Source organism: Perna viridis, chromosome 2, assembly GCF_037379345.1.
Source record: "Perna viridis isolate PV_CMFRI_1.1 ecotype Kerala chromosome 2, ASM3737934v1, whole genome shotgun sequence".
Lineage (NCBI taxonomy): Eukaryota > Metazoa > Mollusca > Bivalvia > Mytilida > Mytilidae > Perna > Perna viridis.
Window position 1 is genome coordinate 27,939,766 of NC_142446.1, and position 13,749 is coordinate 27,953,514.

A 13,749-nucleotide genomic window follows, 5' to 3' on the forward strand; every position below is an offset into this window, starting at 1 on the left:
CTACCACAACTTTGTTATTTTAAATTGGACAGGACTTTGTTGAATTTCAATTATGTAGAAAATATTATTTATTCGAATGAATTTAGATGTTTTTCTCCTTCTCTACAATTCTTAAAATTCCTAAACACACTTATTGAGGAGTTAAAAACCAAATATGGGTATTTTCTTGCTGAGTAAAGAATTTAAAGATGAAACATTTTTATTTTAAATCGTGTTGAAGTATTATATACTGCACAATTAAACACTTAACAACAACTATTTTAGGGGGTTGGGGCTTGTTCATATTTTAAACGAATACCATACTCTAATGGTATTGAAAACCATTTTAATCAATTAAAAAAATGCATCGCCACACACTTTTTTTTTAAAGAAACGTCAATCTTAAACGGTGACCTAAAATGTATTCTTGCAATAAAAGAAAATCTGACTCCTAGAAAGAAATGATATATCACCCTCCATTATTACGTTAGTCTTCTATCACACAAATTGAGTAAAATTATCTAAGTTCTTTTTGGATGTTGACCTTTCCCAGTATTTTCAATTAATGACATAGCAAAAATCCGAAGTCAGCATCACCTTTATCACAATAATAGACTTTTAGTGATTTGGAATTTCTTTTCATTTCAAACAAATAAATAAATACAATGTCAGTAATACATCTCGGGTTCAACAAGGAAGATTATATTTAGTAAGTAAGTCCCATCTTACCTGTATTCAGCAATAATAAACACCTACCTAATCGCTTGGTGAAGCGACAAGTCGAGATGTATATAGCTGTCTTTGTCACCCACAGAAACTTTGTAAGTTATAATAATTCAACAAGGGATAAACACAGCATAGCTAAATAATACTTAAATATAAACTTAAATTAGTATTGCTATGATTTTGAGAAACGTGGACATGGATAGAACAATAAATTGTTGTATTGTTGGAGATGGAATGGTAGGCAAATCCTCTATTGTCAAGAGTTTTGTTGGACAGACAGCACCAGGCAGTTATGTTGCAACTATTTCAGATAATTATTCTGGCGATGTGTCTATCACAGGAGTTCACTATACAGTCAGCATATCAGACTCAACAGGAGAGGTTAGTTTTAATTGTTATCGTAATCTGAAATATTTACAACGGTCTTTAAACCCAATAATTTTAAATCGGTACATTTGATTTTATAAATGAATTTCTAGTAAGACATATGAATATATTATTCTTATACTTCATTTGTTTCTTTACACAACACAGTAGTCAATTATATATAGTGAATATAAAAGTAAGCTGATTGAGTGATTCTTGAATTCTCTCATGTTAGAGAATCGTTGTTTGAGCTTGAAAATTTAATTAAACACATACATTACATTAAAGAATACCTATTTTATACGATGTACCATGTCCAGTACCACATTAGACTCAGTTCGACCATGCATCTAACTGCCTTATCTAAGTATTCATTGTATATACTAAAGACTGGAGTTGCATGTTGTCCCATATGTAAGAAACGAGAATAAGGGAAATATGATTTTTATTAACAATAGGGTTACAATGCAATCACTAACCTTAATGCTAATTCTGGCAACCATTGTGTGTTGCCATTATGATAGAAGATTTTTGTTTGCTTACGATTTTAAAAGTAGATTTTTTTAAAATTTTATTTAGCATGAGAACGATGGGTTAAGATGTTCAATTTACAAAAACACGGATGTATTTGTGGTGTGCTACAGTATCACAGATCGTGAGTCTTTTCAGAGTGTCAAAACATTTTGGGTACCAGAAATCAGGCGCGAAGCAGGAAAGAAACCAGTCATTCTGGTAGCAACTCAAACAGACACCCGAAGTACTCCGGGTGAAGACACTATCACCAAGTTTGAAGGATTAGAACTAGCAGATGAAATTGGAGCAGACCACTTTACTGAATGCTCGTCTGTATCAAAGAGGGGTATTCCAAAAGTGTTTGAATATTCAATACATTCAGTACTTAAATACAAGAAGGAGAAACCGAATTTAGTTAAACGTTTTATTCGAAAATGAGACAACCAGCGAGATGGATGTAATGAAACCAAGTCTTTCAAAAAGCTAATCGCCGCTGAGAACACTTAATGGATGTTATGTGTCAGACCGTAGCTTATGAACATCTAGTCATAAAAGATATACATGTTAACGATAAAAAAAAATCGATGTACAGATATTACCATCTATATTTATAGTTTTTAGTTAAAATATATGTTTATAACCAGAGTATTTTTAAAAAAAATGTTTAATTCTACAATTCAAACGAACTTTCAAGTTTGTCCAGGCACCTGTATGTTCGGAAGCCTCTCTTAATCGCACTAGTTACCCTACCTTACGCTTGTGAAGCTAATATAACCTAAAGGTCGAGTAGGTTAATAAAAATTAAAAAAAATATATATATATGTTACTAATTTCTGATACAGTGACGGTTACAATTATGTATAAAGTTTATTCGCATTTTAGATGAATGCAGATATGTGTCATTATTCGTCTAAAAGGTGTTTATACGACCATTAACCTAGTCATTCGACACTTAAATGGACATTGATATTTAAACGTCTATAAGCCAGTAAAAACCTCCAAACAATATTAAACTTCGGTGTCAAAGTCGTCACCAAAGGTGTTTCTGGTCCGGTCATCGAACCTTTTTTGCGGTTACGGTTACATGTCTAGCATGATTCCAAGGTGTTGAGTGACTTTTGATTAACTATATCATAAAAAGCTAGTGTATGTGTTTGTAGTTCAAACCATGTTTGGGACAATGACACTTACTTCTATATTGAATATAAGGAAACAAAACAACAGTACTTGAAAATAATCAAATAACAGAAAAGAATTACTTGATGCACCAGAAAACTGCAAAAAAAAACGTAATTATTAGTTGTCTTTAAAAACTAAATCTTCGAAAAACCATAGATTCCGGGATCTTTGGTAGAAAAGTTGTCCCAGATACGCAAAAAAAAAAAACTTCCAACACTAACACATATAAAAACAAAGATCAAGAAAAAAGAATGTCCAAAATACCAATAAAATGAAATAGTATTAAATTGGTCCCTTAGTCCTACACCTCTATTTAAATGCGTTGTGCATACTTACTGTGAAGCCTTCCTTAACCCCGATCGAAAAGAGTAATCAAGGGAACCAAGATTCACCGTAAATTAAGCGATAACGACTAGACAGAGAAAATGAACTACACAAAACAAACATGAAATAACCAAAATAATACAATGAAACATCAGTAAATGAACAACTCAGACTCTACTTCAAGCAATAAACAATGCAACGAAAATTAAGTTTACCATGGGCGATTAAAAAAAGGAGGGTGGTTGTCACGGTTCCCCTTTATGGAATTGATTTATTTTAATTGTTATAATTGTGAATGTTAAAATAACAAAGAGGTAATTTAATCTTGTATCATTAAGACAAGTCAATTTATTTCTTTACCCTCTTCTATAGGAACAAAAAAAACGGGTCCCTCTTCGGTAAATTTCTGAATCCACTATACTGAAGCGATTGCTTCGTCTCATATGTCGAGTCTTTGTGTAGGGGGAAACACACAATTTCACGATGTACGGTTGCGCACATGTGATGTTTGTGCAAAAAATTGAATACGTTTGTGCACACTCATATTTTGGATTCTATAACTACGTTTGCACACAGTGTAAAATATTAAGATTTTCAAATAATACAAAAGGAAAGGATATGAGGAAATGTAACAAACACAACATCATATCTTGAAATGGACACAATAATAAATCATAATCGAAAATCACTACCTGATACAGGGCTAGATACGTATTTATGTAATATATTTTCATAATTTATTCATTTATTTCACAATACATTTCAAACTTGTAAAACATAAAATGTTTCTGACAGTGCTACTGAATACAGCAAACAAGTTTATCATTTGGCGATTGGCAGGATTTTTTCCAAGTGAACGTTAACGTTTATTTGGCCTGATTTGTTATCATCACTGAGTCCATGCAAATGTCGGATTCCAATTTTTCTTACAACTTCCGCATTGTTTGTGTTGGATTAAGTAATAGTTGATGTCATCGTGAATTTTTCCAATAAATTAATATATTTTTTCTTTCCCACATTTCCAGGTATATTTTGTAAGCTGGTCTTGTGAATTGAGTATGTTCATAAATAAATTAAACAAGTACTGTCTTATAAAAAAGGATAGCCGACGCAGTAAAATTTCGCTCTTTTTTAAGTTTCTACATTTCTTTCAAGAAAATAACACATGGCACGCAATTTCGAATTTTCGAACGCAATTAAAAAAAAATCGATAGTTTTTTCGAACGCCACTAAGTTAGCAGTACTTGAGCAATCGGGAAACATAACTGCCATCAGGTGATTTGCGTTTCCATAGAAGAGCGTCCTTAAGGTCAAAGGGTAAAAAGCGAAACTATACAGACTGCGTCGGAAAAAAACATCCATTATGATGTAATTTCTAAATGGATTCCTGTCCTTATATGAATAGTAGAATTCATGATAAAACCATTATTTTATTTGTGATTATTTGAATCGCGGAGTGCTGACCAGTCGATTCTAATACTAGATTTCGAAGTGCCAAGCCAGCTTATGCAAAAATAACCTGGTTCGATCAAAGAGAACCAATTCACCCACTAGAATTGGTGTTGCAAATATAATACCATAGCAAGTCATGCACAATAATTGGGCTTGTTACAAATTTGACAGATTAAAATACTAAACCATTCCAGCAAAATTACTACCGTCACATACAAAAACTGAACAAGACTTTCTCTCACTAAATATAGATGTCACTTAGCTTAATGTCACCAACCGTTAACTATTACGCTGACCTTTCAAAACTAAAAAGCTAAAATTAGAATAGAGTGCACTTTATAAAGATACCTTTTGTATGATCACAATAACAAACATATCAATTAACACTGCGGAACCCTGTTCAATAACTTCAAATATTTGGTAGTGTCAGCTTATTTTTCTGACGGACAAATCGTCGTCTACTTGACATTTGACACATAAGACGTCACAAAAGAACGCATTTCAATACAACACACTTTAACCTTTAAAACAAAAGATCGAAAAAAACGTATAAAGACGTACAAAGAACTAAGAATAGCTTTTTTTTTTAGATATATTTAGAATATATTCTTTGTGCTTTAACCTTGAAAAAGTCTTGTATACAGCGGCTGTGAGAGTAGGTGCCTCTCAGTACTGAAACATGAAAACACACTTTTGGTATAGCAGAAAATACTTGTTTTCCCAAAATAGGATTATATTTTTTCACTTCGTACATAAGATAAAAGATTAATTAGGAATACATATGTTGCAGTTTCTTTTCTACAATTTGTTAAATTATTTTTTTTTAAAATCAACACAACACTGCGTTATGTTTTTTAGTGAGACAACATTTGGCATTAATATTTGAAATTGAATATGACACAGTACAAGATTGAAATACTATTGAACTACTATTTAATATTTTCATCAATTTAGATCGAAGATCGGAGTAACAATTCGTTATAACAGCTCATGGAAGCTTATGTTATTGTTAATGTAAAACACATCTATAAGTAAAAAATACTTATTTACATGTACTAGCAGTCACAAGAGCTTGTAGATTTGTAAAGTCTATTAGCATCTTTAATTATCGCTTACACCACTGCAGGAAAATAGTTCCATTGTTATACCCCGTTAAGGTTTAAATGCAGATTGTTATATGCCCTTTATAGGTATATCTAATACATCAAGTTAGATTCTATGTTATTTACACCGATTAACTCGATAAACAACTTTTACTTCGAACTTAATATGCTGATTATTTGGTGTCAATCATCAACGAACCAATTAACCAGTTGATGTTTAGCTTTGAGAATATAAATAGTCATCAATCATAGACAGGTAATATAATGAGGGATGCTGAATACCGATCGAAAGAGCTGTCTTCAAATATTTAATGCAGGGGCGGATCCAAAACATGACGAAAAGGGTGCTAATTGGTTCCGATCAAGAAACTTATATAAAGGAAGTGGGTTCCAGGTTATTATATGCCGCTCATTTTTTGGCCAAAATTTTACAAAAGCTTTAAAACAAACGGATGGCCCAACGCCAGATACCACCCTGATGTATCCCCAAGTGTTTCGTGCAACCTTTCTCCGTATTAGACTAATAAGCCGGAGGCGAAAGTCTTGTTATTTACGGCCAAATGTTGCATTTTATGTATATCCTTATGATAAAAAGTATTAAACAAACTATAAATTGAAAACAAATTATGTTCTGACCTTCATCTCAACATATTTTAGTACGGTTACCCCCTCATGACACCAAAGCCCGAGGAGATGACAAGGAGTCTAATATAGACTACTATAAAAAAATCCTTGGACGATGGCATATGCAATTTTAGCAGGAATGATGCCAGTCTGTGGTCTGGTGATATTACTTTTTTTAAAATTATCATTCTATTTTTGGCTATTTGGCAATTTCTTATGATAATAAGTGCTTCGGGGACTTTAAATTAAAATACAAGAATTCAACATGAACAATTTACAACAAAAAGCTTACGTTTAGATACGATTGAAGGTGTTCTCCGTTTTTCCATTTTATCCCTATTTTTTCGACTTGACAATTATTTAAGGCGTAAAAAATAAAACAACAGATATAAATTGATTCAGTATATGAGTACTTTGACTTTATGGAGCGGCTGGGATGAAATTTCCACCAAGACATGACAATATTTATGTCCTTATATCAATAGTAGAATTCGTGATTTTTTTTCTGAAAAAAATATGAAAAAATAAGCTGTTTTGTACAAGAAATTTGCTCTTTCCCTAAAAATATCATCTATAACTTATTTCTATAATTGTTTTTTTTTTAATATTATGTATTTTTCGCCTTAAGCTCCGCAGAGAAGTCAAAGTTTCCTTTTCTCTTATGGGGCATAAATAGTTAATGATGTTTTTTTAATTTAGCAAATAGGCATATTAAAACAAAAGGTTTCAATTACAAAACTCTAAATACAACCAAAAACAAAATATATACAAACAATATTTAATTACTTAAAAATCATGCATCCCTGCCAGGACCGTAAATATTTGAATCCAAATAGTATAATACTCAGTGTGAGATGGTCAGTAGTCCAGGGGGTTGTTTAAATAGCGATGACCAATGGACATTGTATTAAAGATCAAAAGAATTGAAACACTTAAATGCCGTTTAATTTAATTATTTGTTTTTTTTTTGCATGTACATTCCAATGTTTAACGTTTACGGTGAATATAATACATGTACTTCAATGTACGTACTAGGACGGTTCCTTTACACACATCATGCTGCAGATTAAAAAAATGTTGTTGTTGTGACATTGAATAAAATGTATATTTTCTGTCTTTGTTTTAAAAGCAGCTCAACTTAAAAACTTAAGAACTGCCCAAAAGTATAGCATAATTATTTTCTAGTTCATATAATTGTATAAAAATTGAAAACCCGCATCTATTACAAGACAAAATTACAAGCACATTGAATGACGTGCATGTTAACATGGATAGAGGGCACACGGTGCTGCTAAAATCTGTTGGAGAATTACTTCAAACATCCATGGGGGGGGGGGGGGCATTATGAGGCACTTGGTACTGCTAAAGCCCCAGATAGATATACCCAACAAAACCATGATAGGGGTGCTAGGTGTTGCTGAAGTCACAGGGAGATTTTTTTCAATACACTCATGATAGGGGGCACTTGGTGCTGCTGAAGTCCCAGGGAGTTATACCCAATACACCCATGGTAGTGTATTGTATTTCTGCCCTCTGTGGTTGATATTTACTCTATAAGAAGTATTCGATACATGTCTATCGAGTCCAAAGGGATTAATGACGTGTGAAACTCTTTTGTATTCACTAAAATCTATTAAATGACCCACTGGATATTGCTCTGGAAGGGAAAAACCTACACAAAGCTTTTGAAAGTCACTCAGCTAGGGGTGTTTACACTGTGGTAAAATCTGAAAACAATAACAGCCGTCCTGGAGGCCTAAGCCAACACTGAGTGGTTCAAAGTATAAATATAACAATTTCTGTGCAATATGATCATAATTGAATATTTACTGGTTGAAAATAGTATCCACAATGGTTATTGCTGAGGGAAAACGAGTTGTGCAGTGTACATTAGTTGGAGATAAAACAACAGGAAAAACATCACTAGCAAGATTCTGCTGTAAGAAATTACAAAGGACAGATGACAGTACAGTATTTGATAGTTACGCTGGAACAGTCTCGTTAAAGAGAAATGAAACCCATACAGTTGGCATCTTTGATTGTTCCTGTCAGGTATGCTCACTTATTACTCGTCCTTCCATTAAAGAAATGTAAATACAAATAGAATTTTCAGTTTACTTTGAATAAAATAACCACATTGGCTAGAATGTTTTCATCAATAGTTCTGGAAAATAATGTGATTCGTAATTGATTAATTTTTAGGGTTTTAGCAGTACTAATATATTCTTTATATCATGGTATTTTATAATTGTAGGACGAGCATAAAGACTTGAGACATTTTGCATACAAAGATAGTGACGTTTTTGTCTTGTGCTATAGTGCCACCGACAGGAAATCTTTCCAGAATGTTAAAGACATTTGGTTACCAGAAATTGAACACTTCCTAGGACACAAGTTTCCGACAGTTCTGGTAGCTACACACGCGGACAGGAGAAATTCTCTTAACTTTGACGAGGACGTACCCGTATCTAGAGAAGAAGGACTTGAATTCGCTAAACAAATTAATGCAGATGCTTTCATTGACTCTTGTGCCTTGAATAAGAACTGTGGACATGAAGTTTTCCAACATGTTCTAATTTCTGCTTTGAAACATAAAAAAAGGAAGAACATTTTACGCCGCCTATTGAAAAAGTAAAGCCTTGTTATGATTGGACGTTTGCCTTCCTTATTCCAGTGCTACATTGATGAACCGGTACCGTTTCCATTTTCAGTTGTGCAATATCAAAAACAATGTGTTTTCTAGTCTTCCTTTTGATATGTTTTCAGGACTGCGAGTATTGTTTTTTTTATAATTGTTAATTGTTTTAATTTTACATAATAAAGGTTGTATGAATTAAATTCTACTTTTTGTGTTGTCAATGGTTTTCAAATAGTTACCATTCAAAATGCTATAAAATCACCTTTGCATTTGTACGATAAAACAGATTCAAAAACATCATGATAGGATGAACACAATCATAATTGTAATTAATGTATTTTATGACATGACGCGTGAATAGTAAGTGCTTGAATCGCATTGTCAGATACATCCAGGACGCACTCTTGTACAATCGGAAAAAAGCATATATAGATTAAATTTAAATTTAATTCACATAAATCATCCGGTCTAAACTAACCGGAAATCCTTGTCCATCTCTCCGGATTAATCAATATAAAGTATAACATACATGTATATGAAATCGTCTCAACACTCATTTTGTTATGTGTATCTGCTTTGTTTTGCAAAAAATATTACTATCGATTTTAGGGCAGTTGATATTTACCTTTTCACTTTACTGCTCTGTTTTTATTATCTTAAAAAAAACAACATGAAGTTGTCATTTTGTTTCATAACTGTAAACAGAAGTTCCGCTATCCTTTGTAAAACTATCAAATGCCAATATCTCGTACGAGAAAAAACTTTTTTTTAGATTTTTTTTTACAATTTTGATTAGTTCTTGTGTGATTAGATGGGAGAAATAGTTCTACGAGGGAACATGGAGAAATAGTTCTACGAAGGAACATGGAGAAAATAGTTCTATGAGTGAACATGGAGAAAATAGTTCTACGAGGGAACATAACAAAAACGAAATATAGGAAACAAGTTGCATTGTATAAATTTTTCATAATTTTTATAAAGTCCTTAACCCATGGTGACTTGTAAAAAAAAGACTACACGGGATGAATAAGACAATATTTGGTTTATATAGCACTGTGTTCAATGTAGTTTACTGCACCTGAATTTCATTACAACAAAAGTACCATCAGTCCTTTTCTTATCAGATTACATGTGTATGAGTGTAAAAATTAGCATTAAATTTTTCTTGTTATTTTTTTTTCTTCTCTATTCATTTCAATGGGGAAACCGGGCGTTATATTTTAGCTGCTTCCTTTTTTTATCTTTTATGCTGGTATTGGCATTGAAATATAGGTAGGTATGGCTTTTGCCCAAATCGCTTCTCACTGAGAAGAATGTCAAATTATTCCGTCCCAATAAGATCTCAAACAATAGCCATTTCAAAAGATACAAAATATGGGACATGCCAATAATAATCACAACAATGGAGATTGTCAAATGTTTCACAAAGATTGTTCTGAGACGGCTCTATTCTGGACTACAGAAAGGAAACCACGGCGAGAAGGTCCCCATTGTATAATAACTTAGAGGCGAACAACATATTAAAAAATTGCCAGAACACAACCAAACCTTGGGAAAGTATCCATGAGCTTGCATACATAACCATGAACTAGCGTGTCACAGTCACTGTGCTTACTAACAATCGTTACGCGCTAAATGTTTTACGGAATAAATGAAAGAAATGTTTACTTTTGCACCAGACACTTAATGTTTCACGCACAAATCCGCGTGCCGACTACTATTTAAAGCACTAAATAACATTTTCGATTCAATACGTACTTAAAATCCTTGGATTATATAGTTTTACAATGTCATCATTATAGATACGAATGCAGTTTGAATAGTACTTTAAAATCCTTTTGAAATGACCACGTCGGTACAGTCTGAAGGTTATCAGGTTTGATAAATTTTATTTGTTCATTCAGCGAAAAATGTCATTATGTATTACATTCGTCTATTTTTATTTGATATCAAAAATAACATATCATGGACAGTGTGGGTACTAAGTAAGTAAGCATATCTATTATCAACTATTCCAAACTATTAACATACCTTGCATATCTTCAAATATATAAAAATCTTAATTATCAAACCTGAAAACTACTGTTTGTTTTATTACTTTGCTATATGTGACAAATACTTCTTCGTATAGTTCTAACCATAATCAGACATCTAAGTAATCCAGGCCACATATATCGAGATTGTTCAGAGGAAATATACAAAGAGATGAAGCACCGAAAATATATTTCGATTGTAATCATCATCATCATCATCATCATCATAATCATCATCATTTTTTTTACTTCCTTTACATAGAGATTGAAAATACACACACTCACACACACATAAATATATAACTCATTGTAAGAGCAATACAAGAAATAGTGCATGATTTATGAATAATAAAGAATCATAAGTAATAATAATAGAAAAAAAATGATAATTGTAATAATAATAAATAATGAATGATAAAGAAAAAAGATATTTATAGATATGAATTGGATGTGGACTTTTTACAGCAGTACTAAGCAAAAATCAAATGTATAGCACAATGTCTCGCTGACAACATCAATGCGAACAGTCTATACAGCCTAAATATTTCTCTGCATTCGACTGTATTCAGCTGCAGAGCGTATAACGTGTATAACGTGTAAAACTCCGACAGTTCTATCCGTAGGTCTTTTCCCGAGAAGAGTCAAATGCAGCAGCTTTAAATCGTAGTAATTTAGTTCAAGATATATTTGTGGCGGAAAGTTCTCTATATATGTAGTAATGTCTCTTTGGTAAGTTGTAAGACGACACTCACATGGCAAATGTATCACTACGTCCGAAAACAATTGGTTGCATAGTTTGCGTTCATTAGTGTCAATAGGTGGAATGTGGCGATTGTCTTAGCGATCAAGAACGAAAACCAAAGTTCAGATCACAGGTACTTGTAAAAAGAAAAAAAAATATGTGTTATAACAGCAAAAATATTGCAATTATATACTATCCATATGAAATTCTCTGAAATATGGCAGTCGACTGGTATATAGAAAGTTCGTAACTCCGTCATCCACCATATTACTTTCATCACCACATCGATGGGGTATTCCGTCATTTATATATCATTAAAGCATTTGCCTGGTCTAACTATCGCATGAAAACCATGAAAAATCCTTTTGAATTGATCGCGTAATTTTATTATTTTCGACCACCGAGCAGTCGTTTTAAACCTCAACGAAAGGAAGTAGTCAGATTGATATTCTTAGAATTGGAAAAATCGCGGAGAAGACTTCCGAGTGTTTAACTCTATACGGTAACGCTAGAGAATTACTATTGTGGAATTTTACTTTTACATGGCCATTATTTAACAAGTACTATCTTTAAAAAAAAAAAGTAAAATTTTGTTCTTTCCATGTTTCTACCATTAATTTTCACATTGACACGCTATTTCGATACAGTTTTTTTTTTTTCAAACGCCACTATGTTATCAGTATTTGGCCAGTCGGGGAAACAGAATTGCGATCAGGTGACTTGCATGGAAGAACGTCTTCAAGGTCAAAGGGTAAAAAGCGAAAATATACCGACTGCGTCGGAATAATATCAGGACAAGCCGGCTGTGGGATGTACACAGGATGTAAATAACCCCTCCGCAGAATTGTTTTAACGTTCCGATTGAGATGGACAGGGGTACCGCAAGGTCCCACCTTATAATAGAAAAATTTGGCTAACGTTTTATAAATAGTATACAAATGTATAACATTGTCAACTGCTCTCAAAAGTAAATTATTCGCTTTGAAATCATGTTCAACTAAGGTATTGAAACGCAGTTGTTAAAAATAATATATAGAAGTCACCTTTTTATACTTTACGTTTGATTGGTTAGCAAGTTGCGTTACGGACATTTTTGGGGATTTTTGTGGTTTATATCCACGAAGATAGTCAAATGATATCCTCTAAGCTATATTGTCTAAGCTTTATAATGAACGAAATGAAAGACGTAAAGGATATACGGAAAGTGCTAATTTTTTCAACTTTATTGGTATTATAGTGTTATTTAATAATGTGTAAAAATACAATAGAAATTGACCGGTTTATAGCGACTCATCTTTCAACCATTGTTTTCGCAAAAATAATACTGGTCTTCATACAGAATTTACTGGTCATAATATTAATTTCGGTGGCCTTTTAATTATGCAGTATTTACTGCATCTTCCGGTTTATGATTAATTGCACATGCCTCACGAGTCCCACAGCTCTCAAAGGTTCAAGTGTTTTAATAAAAGTCTAAAAAAAACCATTGATTCAAAATCTGTGTTGAAGTTCTAAGTTTTCATTTTCCAGAAAAAAAATATGTTTAAGGTTGAGAAATTTCTCCTTGTACTTGTTATAATATTGAATTTAATAAATCTTGCAAAACTTTCTTTTTGAAGCTCTGATCAATGAAACAAACTTTATTGAAAAAGCTTCATTATATTTGAATAAAGATTGACAGGTTCGATATACATGCTTTTTTAAAAGATCAATAACAGAGACAAAGTATTAATGTTTCCTTATGAAGTTTGCTTCAGAGGTATTATAATCGTACAGTTAGATGTTGATTGACGAAGGTTTCAAAATACACACAAACATGATTGAGTAACAGTAAACACCCGGCAGGCTAAACAAAAATTTAGAAAATCTTTTTGGCATTTACATATTAAATAAAAAACAAAATGATAAATGAGTTGAAATACAGTTTTACCTGCAATAGCATATCAGGAAAAAAATCCACAATCAAAAGTTAAATGAGCAACAAGGAAATTATATATAATAATTTCATTCACCCTTTCAAATAAAAAACAAAAAACAGGAGAAAACAATTTACTGATGAAATCAGCCCAC

General features: G+C 32.4%; 3 protein-coding genes across 3 annotated transcripts in view; 2 read left to right on the forward strand and 1 right to left on the reverse strand.

Annotated features, from left to right (window-relative positions):
• LOC148624314 (integrin beta-like protein C) overlaps positions 1 to 13,749 on the reverse strand; it is a 269,209-nt gene that overhangs the window by 176,970 nt on the left and 78,490 nt on the right. The window lies entirely within an intron of this gene.
• Positions 722 to 2,399, forward strand: LOC148624323 (ras-related C3 botulinum toxin substrate 1-like). The gene is made up of 2 exons (XM_088567030.1): positions 722 to 1,086; positions 1,651 to 2,399. Exons 1-2 carry the CDS (start codon positions 880 to 882, stop codon positions 2,020 to 2,022), a joined length of 579 nt encoding a protein of 192 aa, XP_088423156.1. The 5' UTR covers positions 722 to 879; the 3' UTR covers positions 2,023 to 2,399.
• Positions 7,998 to 9,109, forward strand: LOC148624324 (cdc42 homolog). The gene is made up of 2 exons (XM_088571162.1): positions 7,998 to 8,318; positions 8,521 to 9,109. The coding sequence occupies exons 1-2, from the start codon at positions 8,118 to 8,120 to the stop codon at positions 8,899 to 8,901; spliced, it is 582 nt and encodes a 193-aa protein (XP_088427288.1). The 5' UTR covers positions 7,998 to 8,117; the 3' UTR covers positions 8,902 to 9,109.